Below are 23,957 nucleotides of genomic sequence, written 5' to 3'. Positions count from 1 at the left end.
TCGATACCAAACAGGTTCGCATCAACGTAAATAAATGATAATTAGGTGCTCTTACAGCAATGACATAAACGGTTAGCATGCGTTCGCTAGCATTAGCACATCGTTCAAACAACCACACAACTGGCTTCAGTGTCCGATCGCGGGTGGAAAACACAACAACAACAGAAAAGATGATACACACAGGTGTTGCCTCTGTAGAGATATTTTAAAAGCATAAACAATGAACGTAGGTTCGCAGCCGTGTTTCTCTCTCGCTAACTCGCCCACTCAGAGCTACGTAGCTGTCAGTCTTCTTCTGGCATGTGAGCGCTCTTCTTCACGTAAAGAGATGCGAGTGCGCCCCCAAGTGGGCATGAAAGCGCCACAAACTAAAAGCATACATTTCAATACAAAAAAGTCAATAATACAATTGAACACACATTGCCAAAGACAGAACGCGAACGTGGCCATAGCTATTAGGTTATTCAGATAACTATAGCATAAAGAAACTGCTAACAAGTTGACCAAACCATCAGTGTCACTCCAAAACACCAAAATAACGTGAAATTATATCATAATGTGTTCATAATTTCACACATAAGTCGCTCCTGAGTATAAGTCGCACCCCTAGCCAAAATATGAAGAAAAAAAAAACGTGACTTATAGTCCGAAAAATACGGTAAATTGATTAGATAATGACACCAATATTTGTATTGCTATTGTATTGCTAAGACTGAAGAAAATTACTTGAGACATGTAACTGTAGTACAGAGGTGGGAATCTTTAGGCACCTAACGATTCGATTACAATTACGGTTCAGAGGCTCCGATTCAATTATAAGTCGATTATTAATGTAACCCCCTTAATGTTTTGTACATTAGTCCCCATTCTGTGTCAGCAGCTTTAAAGTACATTCAATTAATTTATTGTTGTGAATAAACCGTTAATGTTGTTAAAATTGCTCCGTTATTCTATAATTTCCCTTCTGTCTACTTTTGACATGTCAAAGTTATAAAACTGTTTCTTCATTTAAAGATAAGATTCAAGTGAAGATTTTCCTGATTTAGGAATATTTTAAATAAAAAGTTAGTTAGGTTCGGTACAACATAGCCTTCTAGAGAAGTCTATTGCTTTAAGATGGCGGCTGTTTAGTAACGCCGGCAAGTCTGTCATTTCGCATCTAGTTGTCTATACATGTTCTAACGCCGCCGTCGTCTGTCATTTCGCATCTAGTTCTACATATACAGTGGGGCAAATAAGTATTTAGTCAACCACTAATTGTGCAAGTTCTCCCACTTGAAAATATTAGAGAGGCCTGTAATTGTCAAACGGAAAGTAGTGAGCAGAAATGCGGAAGCACCTCGGAAACTGCAACCCCTAGCAAAAAGTATGGAATCACCATTCTCGGACAAGTACTCACTCATACATTTTATCATGTAGAACAAACTCAGATAAAAAGCTTGAAAAAAATAATGAATTAGTTCAAAAGTGCAACTCTTTAGCATTCAGAAACACTAAAAGAAATGAATAAAAAACATTGTGGTTGTCAGTAAATGTTACTTTTATAGAGTAAGTGCAGGGAAATACAGTGGGGCAAATAGGTATTTTGTCAACCACTAATTGTGCAAGTTCTCCCACTTGAAAATATTAGAGAGGCCTGTAATTGTCAACATGGGTAAACCTCAACCATGAGAGACAGAATGTGAAAAAAAAAAAAAAAACAGAAAATCACATTGTTTGATTTTTAAAGAATTTATTTGCAAATCATGGTGGAAAATAAGCATTTGGTCAATACCAAAAGTTCATTTCAATACTTTGTTATGTACCTTTTGTTGGCAATAACGGAGGCCAAATGTTCTCTAACTCTTCACAAGCTTTTCACATACTGTTGCTGGTATTTTGGCCCATTCCTCCATGCAGATCTCCTCTAGAGCAGTGATGCTTTGGGGCTGTCGTTGGGCAACACGGACTTTCAACTCCCTCCACAGATTTTCTATGGGGTTGAGATCTGGAGACTGGTTAGGCCACTCCAGGACGTTGAAATGCTTCTTACGAAGCCACTCCTTTGTTGCCCTGGCTGGGATCATTGTCAACCTGGAAGATCATCTTCAATGCCCTTGCTGATGAAAGGAGATTTTCACTCAAAATCTATCGATACATGGCCCCATTCATTCTTTCCTTTACACAGATCAGTCGTCCTGGTCCCTTTGCAGAAAAACTGCCTCAAAGCATGATGTTTCCACACCCATGCTTCAGTGTTCTTCGGATGCAATTCAGTATTCTTTCTCCTCCAAACACAAGAACCTGTGTTTCTACCAAGAAGTTCTATTTTGGTTTCGTCTGACCATAACACATTCTCCCAGTCCTCTTCTGGATCATCCAAATGCTCTCTAGCGAACCGCAGACGGGCCTGGACGTGTACTGGCTTCAGCAGGGCGACACGTCTGGCAGTGCAGGATTTGAGTCCCTTGCGGCGGATTGTGTTACTGATAGTAGTCTTTGTTACTGTGGTCCCAGCTCTCTGTAAGTCATTCACTAGGTCCCCCCGTGTGGTTCTGGGATTTTTGCTCACCGTTCTTGTTATCATTTTGACGCCATGGGGTGAGATCTTGCATGGAGCCCCGGATCGAGTGAGATTATCAGTGGTCTTGTATGTCTTCCATTTTGTAATAATTGCTCCCACAGTTGATTTCTTTACACCAAGCGTTTTACCAATTGCAGATTGTCTTCCCAGCCTGGTGCAGGTCTACAATTTTGTCTCTGGTGTCCTTCGACAGCTCTTTGGTCTTGGCCATAGTAGAGTTTGGAGTGTGACTGACTGAGTTTGTGGACGGGTGTCTTTTATACCGATAATGAGTTAAAACAGGCGCCATTAATACAGGCAACGAGTGGAGCCTCGTTAGACCTCGTTAGAAGAAGTTAGACCTCTTTGACAGCCAGAAATCTTGCTTGTTTGTAGGTGACCAAATACTTATTTTCCACTCTAATTTGGAAATAAATTCTTTAAAAATCAAACAATGTGATTTTCTGTTTTTTTTTTCTCCACATTCTGTCTCTCATGGTTGAGGTTTACCCATGTCGACAATTACAGGCCTCTCTAATCTTTTCAAGTAGGAGAACTTACACAATTGGTGGTTGAATAAATACTTATTTGCTCCACTGTATGCAACTATTTCGATATAAAGGTAGTCAATGGGTTACACACGAGTTCCATTCCAATGGTGGCGACGTAACCCGAATTTTCGCGTAAGTCGTAATTACCCCTTTAAGTCCCCCTACAAAATAACAATCCAAAAAGTCCAAAAGTATTGTTTTTTTGTTTAATGATGGCGGATACACTGCCTTCTGGTGACAATGTTGGGTCTGGCTGGACTGTCGCCTTGTATGACTGAGACGCAGACTCAGACGTTTGACATGGATAAAGGATAGCTGCGCTCTGGTTTGGCCTACATAAGGCTGCAAGTTGTTTCAACTAATATATGTTAGTGTATGCATTTGTAATTAAGTTTACATCAACCGTTTGTGGAGTTACGCGTGAGCGATTTGCTACGAGAATTGTAAATATGTTAGCATTCAGAGCATTTAAGATAGTGGACTTTAGTGGTCAGGCAAATTAGGCTAATTTAATCAACTAAATGTACATATTGATCAAACTGGATAGACGCTTGAACACCAATTGTTTTTGTCAAGTGTTTTCTTGTTAAAATGCGTGTTGTTTGAACTTAAGTGTACATATGTGTGTTACAGCTTTACAAATTGTCAAAAGGGAGGGAAGTAAGAAGCTTCTAACTTCACGTTTAGTGAGGACAGAACAAGTCATATTAATACAGTAAAAAGTAACACACTGTATGGTACAAAAAGGTACTGTTTATATGACTTAAAATTTAAAAAAAAAAAAAAAACACTGGAGGAAAATTAGCAGACGTAAAGTCGAAATCGCATAAGTCGAGTATGTTGTAACCTGGATCGACCTACATTCAATATTTCGTACCTGTCTCTTTTTAGAGTATTAAATGTTGTCACCCCCCCCCCCCCCCCAAAAAAAAAGCCATTTTGTGTCTTGGAATATGGTCCAATTCAGTCACCCAAAACTGCAGCATGACTTCAAGTGTGCTGTCACAGGTGTCGCACACATTGAAAACTTGTGAAATCATTCTGATAATTTACACATCTTTTCCCTTTCAAATTTGAATGCATAGCCAAATGAACCCTGACCCACCTAGGTACCAATGATGAAATCTTTTTTTTTCTTTTTGCCCAACATGGGGCAGTGCAGAGCAGTCAGGCTCACTAACAACCCACAGGTAACAAACAGAGCACTGCGGTTACTGCAGGGCACAGTTCAAACACGACCCTGGAATACTCGCACGCCGCCACTAATGGACCAGAGACCTGCGGTCATTCACACTCAACTGACATTCTAAAAGTCAGCAGCAATGTCAGCCAGACGCACCACTTTTTTTTTTTTTTTTTTAAATAACCCTGAAGCTGACCTGATAAAGCTTCACAAAAGAGTCACTAGTGTATGTGTACTGCCTTTTTTGGCTAAAATAAGTTTCTTTTCGGTGCACACAATAGACAAGCCCACATAAAAACATGTTATTTCATTCATACATATGATTATAATACTAGGGACGTCCCGATCGCATATTTTTGCACCTGAAGCCCAGTAACCTGATTTTGAGAATCTGCGATACGAATCCCGATCCGATACAAAAAAAAAAAAAAAAAAAAAAGGGGGGGGGGTTATTTGAAGTTTCAAACATGTTACAGTACTGTATTTTTTACAGTACAGTGATCCCTCGCTACTTAGCGCTTCGAATTTCGCGGTTTCAGTCTAGCGCAGATTTTTTTTCAGTCAAAACATGCATACATGCATAAAAAATTAGAATAATCGAGAAAATATGGTGTAAAATCTGCCCGTTCCCAACAGAAGGCAAGGAGAGCCCGCCCAACTCATATTCCACCGCTCTGATTCGCTGGCCAGCATCACTCGGGAATATCGCAAGCTGATTGGCCGAGATGTTTAACCTTGCTGCTATCGAAGGAAAATGGCTCCAAAGCGTCCTCCGCCTGCTCAATCCTCTGGCAAACCCAAGAAGAAAAGATAAATGATGACGGTGCACGAGAAAGTTAAATTATTGGACATGCTGAAAGTTGGCCACAGCTATGTGTCGCACGCCATTACAGACCAAACGAATCAACCGTTCGTTTAATAAAAAAAGACGAGGCGAAAATCTGAAAGACCGCCTCAATGTCGTTTTCCAGGGACACTAAGCGAGTCATGACTCCTCGCAACAAGACGATTGTAAAAATGGAAAATGCACTAACAGTGTGGATATCGGACTGTCGGGAAAAGAAGGTGAGTCTCAACACAAACATGATTAGGGCAAAAGCCAAAGCGCTGTATGATAGCCTCATTCCTGAAGGAGAGTTGAATGAAGGTGGTGGTGATGCCGACTACGACGAAGATGAACCACAGCCTAGTACAAGAGAAGAAAACTGGTTTTGTTGCCAGCAAGGGCTGTTTTGAAAATTCATAAAGAGGTTTGGACTTCGCAGCGTTACGTTGCATGGGGAGGCCTCCTCGGTGGACCATGACGCAGCTGTTCGTTACGTTGAGGACAATTTAACAAAATAATTGAAGAGGGTGGCTATCTCCCGGAGCAGGTGTTTTACATGGATGAGACTGGCCTTTTTTGGAAGAGGATGCCATCCAGAAAAAAACGGTCACAACTCCCCATCAAGATGTTCCTTGTGTGCAGGACACCTCCTGCAGAAGCTTCTCAATAAGTCATCTTTATCTTTATTGCCATTGTTCTGGAGTTTTTTCTTCATTTATCAAATTTATCAAGATCATCAGTGTGGTGAGTACATTTTATTCATCTTATGCATGTTATTGTATGTTAATATAGCATTTGCGTTTCAAACTAGTGTACTGTATACACAAAAAATATATAAAGAATTAGGGTTGTTCCGATCATGTGTTTTTGCTCCCGATCCAATCCCGATCGTTTTAGTTTGAGTATCTGCCGATCCCGATATTTCCCGATCCGATTGCTTTTTTTTGCTCCCGATTCAATTCCAATCATTCTCGATAATTTTTCCCGATCATTTACATTTTGGCAATGCATTAAGAAAAAAATGAATAAAACTATACATTCAACATATAGTACATTAGTACTGTATTTGTTTATTATGACAAATCCTCAAGATGGCATTTACATTATTAACATTCTTTCTGTGAGAGGGATCCACTGATAGAAAGACTTGTAATTCTTAAAGGATAAATGTGACTTTGTATATTGTGACTACATATTGCCATCTAGTGTATTTGTTGAGCTTTCAGTAAATGATACTGTAGCCATGGCCAAATGCATGATGGGAAGTGCAACCATGATTGTGCGTAGTGCTACCAATTGATATATCTTCTCTGCGTTGGGAAGTAAAATAAGGTGTTAAGAAAAAGATCAATTGCTACCTTGCTTCCCCACATTGCTTCCCACAATATTTCTAATCATTGGGAGAGGGACTGTAAGGCTTCAGACAATTAAAAAAAGGCTCCAAAGGCTGCCAAAATTCACTCTACTCATTTTACGCTGCCTTTTATCTCTCTATATAGGTAAAACGGCGCCATTACAGATTGAGCGCGACAATGCGTGAGTGGGTCGTGCAGCGCATGCATGAATTGCGTTAAATATTTTAACGTGATACATTTTTTTAAAAATTAATAACCGCCGTTATTGGGATAAATTTGATAACCCTACCTTAAGCCTAAACTAAAGACTCTAGATGAGTGTAACATTATGTTTGTAACGTTAAATACAATTAGAAAACAATTTAATTAAAAAAAAATATATATATATTAAAAAAAAGACATGGCCGAAATTTTTTTGCCGATTCCGATACTTTGAAAATGACGTGATCAGACCCGATCGATCGGCATCGACATCTTTATAAAGAATGTAATATACATAAAATAAAATTCTCCTGTTTCCAAGCTGCTGAACAGGATTGGTTTTAAAAAAAAATAATTTTTTTTTGTTTGTTTTTTTTGGGGGGGGGGATCGCTACTTCGTGGTTTTTCACTTATCGCGGTGGGTTCTGATCCATATTAACCACGAAAAACGAGGGATCACTGTACTTCAAAAAATATGTTTCCCTGAGGTCACATGTGCCACCCCCGGCATGTCGCGCCCCATTATTTGAGAAGTACTGCTTTAGCCTTTGAAGGACTGTGCCGAGTGATCATCACCCACTAAATGTAACTCGTAGCCTAAGTATAGCATTTGCGTCAACATTTGGCTAATGCTAGCGGCGAGCGTCCTCTAAACTCCGACAAATTTTTCGACACAGTTCGTCGCGTCCAGGTGGTTATAATTATTCGAAAATAGTGTACCGTTTTCCTGCTGAGTGTGTCTAATCAAGTTGGCTTTGTCCTTGTAGCAGTCTGTCAATGTTCATTTGAAATACTATGAAACTTCTTATTTATTGAATACATTTTTTTTTTAATTTTTCAGTTGAAAACATTTTTAGTAAATGTCGGCTAAAGCTAGACGAAATTAGTCTTGTTTCCGTCAACGACAAGACAAACACATTTTGAGATGACTAAAATGGGACTAAGACTAATAAGTATTATTGTCCAAAAGACTAAGAAAATTAAAAGGGCTGAAAAAAAAACCCAAAAAACACTGCATCCAACTCTTTCATCAGATAATGTTTGCTGTCACTTCCTCACCAATTCAACTCGCACTCTCATCGCCTGAGTGCTGCTATTACTGAGCTGTCAAACACATCACCCTGTTGCCACGGGTGTTTGAGTTCGCGTGCTAAAGAAAAATGAGTGTCCTGCTTGCGACTTTTTGTTCTGCTGGCGTCAGCTACGGCTATAGATTAGTTGCATTTTCTTGTCAATAAACAGAGTTCACCGACTAGCGTCTCACATGATCCTTGGAAGATGGATTTCTGAAATGCATAATGTAAGCAGAAAAAAGGCATTTAATGTCTAGAAAAATCAACACCAAAATGGATGTAGAAATTCCACTTTTGTCTACATGCCCCATTAGAAAAGAGAAATGCTTATCGTATTGCTTATCTCCCTGGTTGCTCAGCCTATTTAAAAAGAGGCAGTAGCGCAAAGACCAAAGCCCGTTTTAGATTTATGTCCCGCTAAATTTCCCGCTTGACGCAGGATTTACTCGTCTCATGGCTTTCATACATGGGGAAATGTACCCGGAATTACCCGGGTTGAACACTAGACTTATCCCGTATTGGCGACTCGGCGCTCTGTGCGTGGAGGAAAAGGGACAGGAGTTTTGGTCAGCATCGGCAAAAAAATAAACCACACATTTCCAAAGATGAACGATGGGCTGTCTCTTCCTCGCCTCTATGAATCAGTAGCAAATTAATTTAGTTATGTTTCCAGTTTAAATTTGGCATTTTTTTGTGAGTTTGCCATGTTGATAATTGCGATCAGTGGTGTTACCAGGATGCTAGGTATGGATGGGCATTAGTCTTACCTGGGGTGGCAAAAAAAAAAGCTACAATGCTCAAGTAGGTTGAAATCTAGCGTAGGGCTACTGCCACCTTAAAACATGTTTGTTTTCTCCTTGAAATAACTGTTGTTGTGATTTGGTCTAAACAAATAAAAGTTGATTTGATGTTATTTGACTTGGAACACATCACTAACTGAACAGTATGGACATGCAGGAGATAATGTTTTTTTAGGTAACCTATTGTGGTTCCTCGGTTTTATTATTATTATTAGTTATTCTTTGTTCCGCAGCCCCTTTGAGCTCAATTTGACCCCCTTAGAATGTTTCAAAATGCACCAAAATTGGCAGGCAGGTCAAGACAGGTGCAATAAATCCCAACAGCATGCACTCTCGCTCCCAACCGGAGTTCCCAACAGGACTCTCTCGCATCACCAGTTTTGCCCAACTTTCGTCTTATCAGGTATGTGCTGCACGCATTTTCCCCTGAAGCCCGTCTTGTGAACGACCAACAGTGCTGTCCTGCTCTTCACTTTTCCGATCTGGTTCAAATAGGAAGGGTAGAACTGACGACATGTTGGGAAAGCTAACGAGTGACACGCTGGAATTTCGGCAACGGGACCAGTGACGTCACGCACTGCGACGTAACAAAAATGGCGACCTATCGTTTAAAATAATTTTACAAACTTTATTAAAACATTAAGAGGGGTTTTAATATCAAATTATTATAACTCCTACCAACATTTATCTTTTAAGAATTACTTGTCATAAAAATAGAGGATCCCTTTAAGAGGCATGGTCTATTGTTTTTAGTTGTGATTTCTTAAAAAGTATTTTTGAATTTAAGACGAAATATTTATAGCGTTTAAATGGGTGTACTTGATCTATTAATATATACCGTATTCTCACTGTGTTATTGTAACTTGGTTAAAAAAAAATTGGGTGGGGGGCGCAATAATATCGCATATCGCAATAATTTATGAGAATAATTATCGCACACTAAAATTTGTTACCGCGACAGGCCTAGTGTCATGTATGTTTTATCTCATACAGTAAATTAGCTTAATGAATTGATATTTTTTTACATCGCCTTTCAGCAAGGATGTAACTACAGAAGGCAGTTATAGTGTGTGCATTTCCCCTCCATTTTTTGATCGCTTATGAAAAGGCAGGTTTGCTGGAGGTCAAAATATCTTTTAATAGCCAAAATCAAAAACCACTACCGGTAATTGTCGCTATCAACCATCTTTGTTATTTACATTCACTTGGAACGCTTTGAGGTCGCAACTGGGACCGAGTGGGATAAGTCCGACTTCCAACCTTCCTCGAATGCAGCAAAAGTGTTCAGGTTGGTTTATCTATTGTGTCAATAATGGACGATTTATATGAAGAAATTTTTCATTATTTAAAGAGAGGAACGTAATAGGGAAGGAAATAAAACTGTTTTTTTTTTTAAACTAGTGATGATCATGGACAATGACGGGCCCTGATTTTTAATGTACTCTAACATGAGAGAGACAGGTGTGCGCACACGTTTGCTCTTTTTGAACTTTCACATTTAATTGTTAATACTCATCTCTGTGTATGATATCACCCATCGCTTTACATACGAATTTTTAAACTGGCACTTTTAAGCGAACGTATTACTACGGCTCTCAAAAACAACTGTCACACTTTTAAACTGGCATTTTACTGGATAGCACGGCTCTGGCCGTGCATTTCGACTCTTCGGCCAATCATATCGCGAGAATAAGGGAAAGTCACTGTCAAGCGCAGGCCCCCCGAGCACATTGTGCAGCCCGAGCGGATTGTGTACCTACACCGGTGAAGTCCCAGCCATTACACTAGGATGCGACCCAGTTAATTTGCTTGTTTTCTCTGCGACAGTCGACCCGCGAAATTGCTTTCAGACATAAGGGTTACTCATTTAAATCTCAGGACTTAACCGGAGTTCAGCCTGTGTCTAAAAAGGGCTCAAGATGTATGATGCTGCATTTAAACGACTAGAAAAATACGAAACGTGTAGGCGGTTAAACGATTAAACGACTAGTCGTGCACATCCCTAGTCAAAACTGATAGAGAATAAAATATAGATTCATAAATGTGTAGTTTTCTGCATTGATTATGAACAGTGTTGTTAATCTTACTTTAAAAAAGTAATTAATTATAGTTACAAATTACTTCTCCCAAAAAGTAATTGCGTTAGTAACTCATTTACCTGAATGTAAGAGTAATTAGTTACTTGGCAAAGTAACTGGTGATAATTTTCATGTTTAGTTTTTTTGTTTTTCCCTCAAAAAATAAAAACAAAAAACAATTGGCTCTAGCCCAATTCTTTACCCTAATTTACTCTTTACCCTGAATCAACCATTAAAAGTTGTTAAAATTGCTCCCATTTTTTGCCGATTTAGGAGTATTTTCGATAAAAAGTTACTTAGGTTTGCTAGGAAGGTTCTCTACAACAGAGCCTTCCTAATAAGTCTACTGCTTTAAGATGGCGGCTGTTTACTAACGCATCTAGTTCCTATACTGTACATTTTGCTAACGCAGCCATGTCATTTCGCATCCAGTTCTATACATATATTTGATATCTACTAGAGGCGTGCGAAATTTCCGATTCTGAGATTATTCGCGATTCGGCCGTGGAAGATTCGAGAACGATTCACAAAAATTCAAATTCTGATTATTGAATTATACCAGGTAAAGCAGAACTAAAACACAGTCAGCGCGGTCTTCGGGACGCAATGAGGAACAGACCGAGAGTAAATATTATGTTCAACTCATGCCGCTAGATAAAAAAAAAAACAATACCTGACTGCGGCCGACAGCTGCTTCAAACAACATCCAGTTGCTAGTTGCTACAAACATACAGCCACATACGGCTATAGTAGATATCACATATATGTAGAACTAGACGCAAAATGACAAGACGACTGCGCCGGTGGAACATGTAAAAAAGAACTAGATGCAAAATGACAGACTTGCCGTTTAGTAGTTGCCGCGTTGTTAACAGCCGCCATCTTAAAGCAGTAGACTTCTCTAGAAGGCTCTGTTGTAGCGAACCTAATTAACTTTTTATCTAAAATACTCCTAGATCGGCAAAATCTTAACTTGAATCATTCTTTAAATGATGAAACAGTTTTAAAACTTTGACATGTCGAAAGTAGACGGAAGGGAAATTATGGAATAACGGGAGAATTTTAACAACTTTAACGGTTGATTCACATCATTAAACTAATTGAATGTAGTTTAAAGCTGCCGATACAGAATGGGACTTGAGTATTTTACTGTTTTAAACCGTTAACATGATACTGAAATATTAGTTTGGTTTAGACTGAGAGGAATTTTGGACAATTTTGATACAATGTACAAAAAATTAAAAGCGCGGGGGGTGGTAACATCAATAATCGATTTATAATCGAATCGGAGCCTCTGAATCGTAATCGAATCGTTAGGTGCCAAAAGATTCCCACATCTAATATCTACCATATCTACCATATCATGTGGGCGTAGTTTGTAGGCTATCGGCTACAGTCAGGTATTATTGGAGCCACCTATCATCACGTTTGCTCGGCGTCACAACTTTTTTGCCCCCTCCCCACTCCTGCTCTGCTCTGTCGACTTGGCGAGTCCGTCTCCCTCAGACTTTTTTCGCATCATTCAAGTAAGTAACGCATAGTGGCGTACGCCTTTCCATTCTCAGTAACTGTAACGGCGTTGCCAAGATGAGAAACGTAATTAATAAGATTACTCACTACTGAAAAAAATAACGCCGTTATATTCTAACGCCATTATTAACAACACTATGCACATTATGAATGTATTTATCGGTAAACAGTGAAAATTAGAGCAAAACTTTACATGGTGATTTACAGTGTGCGCCCTTGAATCTTCTGCTTGCACCTCTAAAATTTAAAGTTGGGGGCCACTGTGCCCCTAGTAAAAATGTCTGGAGCCCTGATTATACACATTTAGATTCCTCACATTCATCAGGATAAGTGCAGACAGAATGAGGGGACATCAATACGAGCAAGCGTCTGTCCTCGTCCTACCACACCCGTCCCAGCGATTAGCTGGACAGCCAGGAACTAGGCTGCTTATAAATAATGTGACAAATGCATTTGTGAAAGTCAGCATAGGTTCAACACAGTAATTGTGACGCTAATGGACTGCAGGATGATTGAAACGCTGCTGACATATTGTTGAACCAGCCAAAAACAGAAAGCATCTTTAGCAATTAATATAATTAACAGGGTGTAACTATCATGCTGCTTGAAACCCAGTCCTGTCAAAGAGGAAAAAAATATTAAAGGGAACCACGGATAGAAAGACATGTAGTTCTCATAAGATAAATGTTAGTAAGAGTTATAATAATTTGATATTAAAAGACCTCTTAATGTTTTCGTTTTAATGAAATTTGTAAAATTTGAAACCCAAAAAAATCAACTAGTAGCTCGTCATTGTTGTTGACGTCGCAGGGCACGCTGACCGTACTTCCACAGTGTCACTCTTTAGCTATGTAAGGTAGTGGTTTAAATACGCCGCAAGGTGTCAATGGTGAGTTTTAAATTAATTAGGGATCAAGCCAATGTGTGCGTTTTGTTCATTGACTGACGCCGTAGTTTTCTTTTCATTCCTCAGTGCGTGTCCATTGTGCCTTATGTTCAATTGTATGTTGTGACGCTAAGCTACCCGATAATTGCTCTTAGCATCATAGTTTGTATATTGCGACTAAATATTGCGATCCAGTGTATTTCTTGAGCTAAACGAGTTACTAAAATGATTCAATTGAGTTTGACCACAGTCTGAGTAAGTTTTATGTGTGTTTTGCACATCTATTTTGATTGTGAATTTGTGAATGCCAGTTTTCTTTGCATTGTTGTTTAACTGTTTGATAACAGGGCCTCATTAACACAGATTGAAATATTTTTTGTGAACATTTTTTGAGAGATATGTATATTATTTTTGTTGTATTTTTACTACATGATACTTATCTTCAATTGTATGTTGTGAGGGAGGAGTTGCCGAAGCTTATGCCAATCAACAGGGCAAGGTCCGAGCTACGAATCTGAAAGCCTGTGTCCACTTGCTTTTCTCTCTGCCTTAAAGCAGATCACCCTAGATCTCGATGTGCAAAATAACCAATCATAATAATCTGTTGGACAGAAAATGATACGACTAGCCAGCAATCAAACTCTGTGAAATACATTTACGTATTTGTTTTCCATGTCGCTTATTCACCGGGAAGCAAGCTTCGGGAGCAACATCTGATAAGCGACATAAATCTGAGAACAATGGCAGGATGATGATCGATCTGGACAACGCTTTTACGTGACAAAGAAAGGGTAAGACTTCGTTAGACGCCATTAAACGTCTCAGTAGAGGCAAACTGCATCAACGTCTGCAAAAAATAATCAATCACTGTATACCCTAATCATATGTAAAGCACACGATAGCTCTGGGTGCTAACTATCTCCATAATAATATTGGAATAAGTTGGATCACACAATAGTTTACTGTGAAGATCTGTAAACAGGTTTACATCAAACACTCTCCCCCTCTCATCACTAGAGCAGGAGAGTGCGGTCACTAGCGAACTTGACACATGAATGCTACTCATCTCGTCCCGTCTTTCCTGTCCATTTTGTTTTGCTTTTCATTAATGTTTCAGTCGGGTTCCAATTGGAAGGGCAGAACCGCCGAAAAATCTATGTAGTTAAAGAGTGACACTGTGGAAGTTCGGCAGCACACCCAATGTGACGTCATCGCCCTGCGACGTCAACAAAAATAGCGACCTACTTGTTAAAATAATTTTACAAATTTTATTAATACGAAAACATTACGATGGGTTTGCAAGATGTACAGAGAGAGAGAGTACCAGAAAAAGAACAGAAAATAAAACCCTCTGAAGTTAGCTAATTCACTGTTAGCGATGTTCTAAAAGCAGAGCTCGCAGTATTGCCTGCCATTTTAGAGCTTTTTGACCCGTCCTTCAAGACCCACAGAAAATTGTTTTTTGGTGATAAACACATTAATTTCTGACGAAAATGCAGAGTAAACAAGTCATGCAAAACAGTGACTCTGATGCTAACATCTTTGATACTTTTAGCTAATTTAATCATATTTTATTAGTTTTTAGAAAGAATTTAATTCATTCATTCATTCATTCATTTTCTCTGCCGCTTATTTAGTAGTTTTAGTTTTTTGTCTCTTGAAATTATTAGATTTAGTTTTATTAGTGTCACCAACTTCAATATGCTTTTGTGGATTTTGTAAACACAATGCAGTTTCAGTTATCATTTCTTCTTTAAAGTTCGTATTTATTCATTTCTGTTCACTAAAACACTTCAACGTCAGGGCTGCAACTGATTATTTTCATAATCAATCGGACGATTAATTAATCAATTATTCGATTAATCGGATAAATGTCATTTTTGGAGTTTTGTGTAAAATTATAATGATTTAATGTTTTTTTTTCATTATGTTTTGTGTTTTTTCATTGTAAGCAAAACAAATGAAGATATTACTACCAATGCATTTGTAACTATGTGACAAAATTGCACGAGTGTCAATACTTTTGCAGGCATGAAAATGGGTCAGGGGTTAAAGAGGTGAGAACGGTGTAGAGGACATATGTTCCGGCGTTTTGCCAAAAGGTCTACATCGGCGAAGCGTGCTACTGTATATGAGGCAAATTTGACACACAAAGTACTACCGTATGCTCTCAACTTGTTTTGTTTAGATGCATACAGGCAGAACGTACTAAAAAATGCCTTAAGAAAGACTTAAATGTAGTTATATCAAATAAGGATGGTTTAAATATGCTACGTGACTAATGTGGTCAACTGCTTTAAAGCTACCACAAAAAAAACACAATGGTTAAAAACTATGGGAGGGTAATACATGCAAAAAGTATTTTTGAGGGAATGAAAAGGTCATAAAAAACTAAAATAGTGAGTACTCACAGCTTTTAACTGATGTGCACATGCGCGTGAATGTTTGCGCAAGTGCGCTGAGAATTGTGTACAGCGATATTAGAAAGAAGCTTGCGTTTTTTCTTTTATATTACTGTTATATACACAAGCTTAACGCTAACTTAATGGGAGCTATTTTTTCACTGGAGATTTGGCTAGCTCTGGCAGTGTTCGACGCAAGTTGCAACAAACGGCAGTAACTTTTTTATACAGCAAAATATGAAAAGGATTCAAACCGTTACTCACCAAATCCAATATGCTGGCAAATGCATTCATCTGAAAAAAATATTGGGAGTGAGACCTCTCCTCGTCCAGCGAACGTGAATTTGTGCTTAGGGCAAGATCATCTGTCGAAATTAGCGATCTTTGACACTATCCTTTTTTCCACTTCAAGCTTGTTTCTCACTTAGCGGTTGTGAGACTTAAAACCTTAACGAAGTTGCTCTTCCAGCTAAGCCTAGGCTAACATTCGTCTTTGTAAGTTTTTAATTAGTTTGTATTTTGAATTTGAAAGGAAAATGTGTTTTGTTTTTGGCGAACTTTTTCATGGTGCTAATCAGTTGAAGCTACTCTGCATGGAAAAATACTATTGTACAACGTTTTAAATGTATTTTTTTTTGTATATTTCAGTTACCACGATTTGAGAGCTCAATAAATTGAAGAAAAGTACGCCTTGTGTTTTGTTTTGGGGTTCGCGAGAATAGCGTCACTGACACACAAAGCAACAAACAGGGGAAGGGGTGAGCGCTGCCGCGCCACTTTTGGCTGCATTTTTGACACATGAAAAATAATAGCAAATCATGTATTACGGTGTGACAGATAATTTTAGTGGTTTTGAAACCGCGACGTTTTCATACCATGGTAAACCGTGACACCGGAAACCGGCACATGCCTACTCCCGACCCCCCTCCTTAAAAAGTTTCTCCTCGGATCTACACGATTCACGTAGGTCACCCTTTTTTACTTCAAAACGGCGAATTTCGCCGAAAGGTGAGAGATTTTCATGCCTGCTTTTGGCCAGCACTATTCAACATTATACAGTTTATACCTGAATGTGCATGAGTGTGAAGTGCTTAATCTGGACTGACAGCCATTGTGTGTGCATTTTCCTTCGTAATAAACCAGAAAAGAATTATCATTCTAATCTTTACCTTCTACTTGACAAAAATATGAACATTACAAACCTTAGTTGTTTCATTTATTCTACACTGGATTTAGGCTTTTTTACACAAATATTTGCGTGGGTAAATGTCGTTCAGGACAACAAATCTGCATTTTTATTTTTATTTTTTTAAAAGACAAAATGATGAGCAAAGTTTGCCTCTATTTACCCACCTTGTGTACCTCAATGGACTCGATCCACTGGAGCCTGTGCTCTGGGTCTTCAGCTCGGAGGTACCAGACGCTGTCGTTGACACTGATGTCAAAACGGCACTCGTCAAACTCGTGGGGCTGCAGAGGAAGACGCAAAAAAAAGATCAGTAAATGTCAAAAACTCCTTTCTATGGGACTGAATATTTTGGCAGTGCCAAAAAGAATCATTTCAACTTAAGTTTTCAACTGAGTAATCATCACATAAAAAGCCTACTCTGATTTGTCCAGAGTTGTCTGTTATGACAATGGCTGCCTAGCAATGACATGTGGATTCAATTTTTTTTCCACTTTACAACACAATAAACAAGAATGTTAATGAGAACCTGATGCCTTACTTCACTGCACACAACTTTAAATAACAAAACAAAAAAATCTTAGAGCTTGCCTCCGCCTGACCGCAGGGTCATCACAACCTCAACTCCTACATTAGCCCAAATCCTTAACTATTTCACGCTCCCATCCTGCAATGTGCCCCACCCACCTCCAGACACCCAACGCACCCAACCGAACTTGAGAATGGAATTCCCACGTTTCCTCCGAGACTGGAATTTGACAGTGGCACTCAGCAGATGAGCGATGTGCCCTACGAAGTCTCCTACTGTGAAATAAAACGCAGTTGACCGGATTCTCTTCGGCTGACACGGTTGTCAGCTGACACGACCTCACGTTGTCCGCGTTTAACTTGATTTGCTCATACTGCACTCGTGCTTTTTGGCTGGCTGACAAACAGCAACATACAGCTGCGCACGAAACAGAAACCCTGAACCTGAATATATCCTAATCTAATCCTGCTCTGTTCCAGGAACCAATAAATATCCATTAGCTGCAGGCCAAAATATATGACTTGTCTGATAGAAGGGGCAAAGCAGTAACCTCTAGTGTATCGAGCCGTGATGCCATTTCAGATTCTAAGGATCCAACTGAGTTTTATCAGACACAGTCCATAAACCTCTGCTTTTATTGTACACGTTATACCTCTTTTAATCCACCTGAGCATTCTCATTCCCCTTGTGAAAGTCCGACTGAAAAAAAGAGCACCATCAGTATTGTGTGTATACTTGACTGTAGTATCTTAACAGTTAGGCAAGTTGGGCTATTGGTCACACAGGATCAAAATAAGACTAAAATCACGCAAAAAAGTGAAACATTAATATTTTTTCAAATAGATTGCACATCAATCACCTTCAGTGGCATTAAATATGGCAATTCACTGTACCTCAACATAGTACATTGCAATTGGCTGAGTAGCAATTGACTGAGTAGCTTTAGCATAATGCCAATTGATGAAAAACCAACAAAAACCATGACCCTATTTAAGGGAACCACATAGAAAGACTATTAGTTCTTAAAAGATAAACGTTATTATGAATGAAAATTATTTGATGTTGAAACCCCTCTTGATGTTTTTGTTTTTATACAATTTGTATAATTACTTTAACTAGTAGGTCTACACTCACCGGCCACTTTATTAGGTACATCTGTCCAACTGCTCGTTAACACAATTTCTAATCAGCCAATCACATGGCGGCAACTCAGTGCATTTAGGCATGTAGACATGGGTTAAGACAATCTCCTGCAGTTCAAACAGAGCATCAGTATGGGGAAGAAAGGTCATTTGAGTGACTTTGAACGTGGCATGGTTGTTGGTGCCAGAAGGGCTGGTCTGAGTATTTCAGAAACTGCTGATCTACTGGAAGTTTCACGCACAACCATCTCTAGGGTTTACAGAGAATGGTCCGAAAAAGAAAAAATATCCAGTGAGCGGCAGTTCTGTGGGCGGAAATGCCTTGTTATGCCAGATGTCAGAGGAGAATGGCCAGACTGGTTCGAGCTGATAGAAAGGCAACAGTGACTCAAATAACGTTACAACCGAGGTAGGCAGAAGAGCATCTCTGAATGCACAGTACGTCGAACTTACGTCGAAGAACAGGAAACTGAGGCTACAATTTGCACAAGCTCACCGAAATTGGACTATAGAAGATTGGAAAAACGTTGCCTGGTCTGATGAGTCTCGATTTCTGCTGCGATATTCGGATCGTAGGGTCAGAATTTGGCATCAACAACATGAAAGAATGGATCCATCCTGCATTGTTTCAACGGTTCAGGCTGCTGGTGGTGGTGTTATGCTGTGGGGAATATTTTCTTGGCACTCTTTTTTCAGGCCGTTCGCCTTTTGGCTTTGACTTTTAATACAGTGGGAGATGACGAAAGACCACTGTTTACTGTGTCCAAAAATGATTATAGCGGACAGCCGGAAGCCAAATCAAATAAGACGCCATTTAAAGACATTAGACCCCAATCTCATTGATAAGCCGCTTGATTATTTTTCATTGAAAACGTGCCGAATATTGCCAACAATCGTCCCACTTTGTCAGTGTTATATCAGTAAACCTGCACTGCACTGTTAGCATGCGCAGTGCAAAATAACCCCACACCATTGCAAAGGAGGTGATACTGTGAACGGCAAAAATAAAAACTGTCCTTCTGTCCAAAGACACTTTTTTTCGTCTATTCAGTTTTGTTTTTTCGGTCTAATTTTTGGGCATATTGTCCTCATGAGTTAATGTTTCTAATTAAATTGAATTTGTTTTTATTGACTGATTTTAATACATTTTATTTTTCAGTATCAAATTGTCAAAAATATACCTTGAGTGTATTTTTACAGTTTGGATGTGACTTTCTTTTAAATTCAGGCAAATTGTTACGCGTTGTCTTTTCTGTTACAAACAAATAATGTTAATAAAGTTATACTTTATTATAAGTTGATCTGTTACTTTTTTTTCCTTTAATAGGAAAAAAAAGGACACAATGTTAGGCTGAGGCGTACTTATAATTGTAATTTTATAGACAAATGATACTATTTACAGTAGCGGCAGAGAGTTTGGGGGGGCGCGAAACATTTACGTCTTCCTTGGGGGGCGTAACAGAAAATAATTGAGAAGCACTGGCTTAAAGTGTGAAAGGGGAAAACATGCAAAAAGTATTTCGAGGCAATGAAAAGGTAATAAAAGTCTCAATGAAAAGGTAATAAATGACTCCAATGTGTGCATGTGTTAGACGTCTCGCCGCGTAAAAAGCCAGGGCAAGCAACGAAGGGATCGAGAATATAAACTCTCAAATGGCAGCAAGTCAATATCTGGGCAACCTGCCTAGGATCGGTTTAAAGACTCTGCTGATGAGCTGGAATTGGATGCAGGTACGGCGTTGGGAACTCCTCCCACAGCTCTGACAAAACAATCTGACCAGCAGCGGAATGTGACAAAATCATGCCAGTCGTCATACTAGCTTCGCTTGCTAGCTAGCACAGCTATTCTCCTAGCCAAGGCCAACTACATCATCACCCAGAGTGTCCATTGCGTGCATAAAACATGGCGCCCTCCGCAGGTCAAAACGCGTACTAAATATTAAAGATTTTTAAATCAATGTGAATATTTTTGGTTTCTAATAACATATTTTAGTAAAAGAGAACAATTGTGGCTTATTAGAGCCTACAAGTATTTTAAGTCTGAGGTTCCCTTTAAAAGGGTGTGTACATTGCATGGAGGGATGATCAGATGATCCGATCACGTGATCGGATATTGGACCAATTGCGCCATTTTTCAGAGAATCGGAATCGGGTGGAAAGGATCAGGGTTTTTAATTGAAAAAAAAATTATACACGTTTTTCTGCTTCATGCTCGTACAGCGCCTCACTCTCCCTCCTGCTGATTTTCTTGGTCTCTGTATCTCTCTGATCAAAGGCGCAAATGTGTCAATATTTGTTGTCTCGAGTCTGTTCTTGACAGCATGAGCGTCAAAGCTTGAGTAAATTTTAGAGGACTCACTCATATGAATTATTTGAGTGTTATGGAAAGTGATTTTAGAGTATAGCGTTACAGGAGATATAGTGAAAAATGTGGGTGCGCCTATATTTTGTGCTGGTGCAAGTTAGGCGCACCAGTGCAACCAATGCGAAAGGTAAGTGTGGAGCCTTGGCAATATATCTCACAATGTTAATTTTTTCCAATATCATTCAGGTCTAATTTATATATATATATATCATTTACTTATTAAAGCAACACTAGGTAACCTTAAACCTTTATAAAATATTTTCATAAAATTTGAGATATGTCGACTGACAACTATTTGAATGGCACCGCTTTCACCGGCACTAATTAACTTTGAAGAGGGTGGTAAGAACCCTGCCACCAGTGTTGTTCATAACGGCGTTAGAATATAACGGCGTTACTAACGGCGTTATTTTTTTCAGTAATGAGTAATCTAATTAATTTTCTCATCTTGGCAACGCCGTTACCGTTACTGAGGCGGGAAAGGCGTGCGTTACTATTCGTTACTATGTTGGTTGAATAAAAAACGTCAGAGAGAAAGACTCACGGAGACGAGAGAGCAGAGCAGGAGTGGGGAAGACACCGTTGCAAACGCGATGCTAGGTGGCTCCAATAATACCTGACTGTAGCCATAGCCTACAAACTACGCCCACATGATACAGTAGATATCACATATTATCGAACTAGATGCAAATGACAGACACGGCTGCATTGGCAACATGTTTTAAGGACTGCATGCGTTAGTAAACAGCCGCCATCTTAAAGCAGTAGACCTCTCAGGAAGGCTCCTTCCTAGCGAACCTAAGTAACTTTTTTTTTTCCTTAAATGCTCCTAAATCGGCAAAATCTTGTCCTAAATCGGCAAAATCTTGACTTAAATCTATCTTTAAATGATGAAACAGTTTTAAACATGTTGAAAGTAGACAGAAGGTAACTAATGCAATAACTGGAGCAATTTTAACAACTTTAACGGTTGATTCACAACTTTGAATGACTTCCACACAGAGCAAAGGTTACTATCTAGTTATCGCAATACCCTTGTGTCTAGTTAAGTGGAGGGTAAAGAATTGGGCTAGGGACCAATTGTCCCCAAAACCCTTTAAACTTCACATTCTGTGACCTGTTTTTTTTTTTTTTTTTTTTTTTTTGAGAACAAAAAAACATGAAAATTATTACTAGTTACTTTGCCAAGTAACTAATTACTCTTACATTCAGGTAACTGAGTTACTAACGCAATTACTTTTTGGGAGAAGTAATTGGTAACTAATTAATTACTTTTTTAAAGTAAATTTAACAACAATGCCTGCCACACACACAAAAAATACAAATGCGCTGAGTGCTTTAAGGCATGGCACTTCCCCCTTTCGTTATAAAGACAGAAGTCAATGCGAACACTTTCTGTGCGAATTCTGCAAAGATGGCAGAGCAATAAAAGAGACAAAAAGTTTAGTCCGAGGAAACAAAAGAAAAAGGGAGCCGACCAGGATAAAACGACACTCAAGAATAAACATTGGCCCGGCTTTCACTTGCTGGTGTGCCTCGTCCCTCCAACCGAACTCGTCAGCGCTATCAGGTGGCGGGGGCTGGAGCGTAGGGCAGGTGGGGGAATACGGTCCAAACTTTCATCATCGTCATATGATATTGTTTAGCCACAATTGGATTCATTTCCCTCATTGCTATTCATGCTTCACACAGCCGCTGAGGACAGAAATGTCGTATAATCCATCTGCAGGTGAGCGGAAGATGATGTCTTGTCCTCATGGGAAATGCAGTCTTCCTGAATACAAAACACTACCGCGTTTGTCCACTGGCGTCACTAAAATCGACCAAACCTGAAAAGTTACCAAGTGTTGCTTTAAGGGCTAAAAAGTAACAAAATATTGCAGAAATACAATTGCATTGCCAAAAGATTCAAAAATATATGGTGGAAAACACAGACAAGACTGAAAAAGCAGTTTCTGCTCTTTCACCCCTCTTTAAAATAAACTGCTGTATTTTAAGTCAAAAGAACTGTTGTGCTTGATAGAACAATATGTCTATATGCTGCCATAGCAGATTCATGGTGCACTAAGCCTCCGAACTATTTTTAATATGTCCGTTTTACCCTGAAAACCCTCGTTTACAGACGTCACGCAACCGCTTTTGTTTCAACCTAGCCATAAAAAGAAGGTAAGTAATTATATTTATTATTCAAAATGTCTGTCATTTTTAGTTTAGAATCATTAATTGATGTATAAATTTTAGTTTAGAAAAAAAAAACGACTTTAAAAAATTATTCACTTGCATATTTTAAACTTTTAAACGAATTACGTAACGATGAAAAATTTGGCGTCTGTAAAAAAATCATGGATATCTACCTCATAACTATCGCCTAATTGTATTTTTTTTGTTACTGTCACATTTTCCCCCAATGTTAGATGATAAATAATCAATCCAAACAAAAAAAAAATGGAAACATTTCAAAGGGAACTATATGAAAAAGAAAATCTAAACCGCTCCTTGTTGTCTGCGATTTCTGCATCGCGACCCTTGTTATATCACCATGTTTCACCCATAAAATAAAATTTAAAAATCCGGGTGTGGCCATTCACAGCTGTGTCTTGACACTCGGTGATACATGCTACATGGAGTTTTTGGATCGAAACAAGTACGCAATAATATCTCGTTAAAATCGTGGCGTCTTCAATTCTGCTCTCGCGTGTTCTCGACCCCAATTAGGTTTTAGCTGTTTAAAAAAGTTTTTTTTTTTTAAAATGCCTTCCTGTTCAAAATTTTTGCTCCCCCAGAAAATTGAGATTTTAAGCTTTCCAATGATGTATCACACATGCATTTCGGAATTCGGACAATTTTGAAAGTTGGCCAAATTGAGGGTCTCAGAGCGGAACTTCAAGTCACCTGAGTGTTTTCCGCCATATACGTTTTACAGTCCACAACACTCCTGAAAAAAGCAGGAGAGGAAGTACTTTAAAAAGTACAGTACTGTAACATGTTTGGAACTTTTCAACTATAAAAAAACCCTTTTTTTCCTGGTATTGGATCGGGACTCTGCATCGGCAGACTCTCAAAATGAGGTGACTCTGACTCGGACGCAAAAATACGCGATCGGGAGCAGCGGAGGCTTGAAGCTGCATTGTTGAGGACCCAAGTGACAGTCCCCTTGAAACCAATGTCATTTTTTTATATTTAAAAAAAACTTCTAGTTACTGCGTTGGTGCTGTGTGGGCTTTGGATAATGGCATACTTGGCAATGTGTGTAATTAAAGAACCTAATTACGAAACAGAAAGCAGGTCTACAAAGCAGCATTTCATGC

The 23,957-nt window shown here is 39.0% G+C and overlaps 1 protein-coding gene across 3 annotated transcripts in view; it reads right to left on the bottom strand.

Moving 5' to 3' along the window:
• The window catches only part of LOC130913057 (ceramide transfer protein-like), an 84,252-nt gene that overhangs the window by 52,720 nt on the left and 7,575 nt on the right, over positions 1–23,957 (bottom strand). For all 3 annotated transcript variants that reach the window (XM_057831335.1, XM_057831334.1, XM_057831336.1), the window contains exon 3: positions 16,781–16,897. In XM_057831335.1, coding sequence (XP_057687318.1) covers positions 16,781–16,897 — 117 coding nt within the window. The remainder of the gene's footprint in view (positions 1–16,780; positions 16,898–23,957) is intronic.

The sequence above is a fragment of the Corythoichthys intestinalis genome, chromosome 3 (genome assembly GCF_030265065.1).
Source record: "Corythoichthys intestinalis isolate RoL2023-P3 chromosome 3, ASM3026506v1, whole genome shotgun sequence".
Taxonomy (NCBI): Eukaryota; Metazoa; Chordata; class Actinopteri; order Syngnathiformes; family Syngnathidae; genus Corythoichthys; species Corythoichthys intestinalis.
The sequence above is the reverse complement of the archived record's forward strand: the minus strand, read 5'-3'. Positions and strand labels throughout refer to the sequence as shown.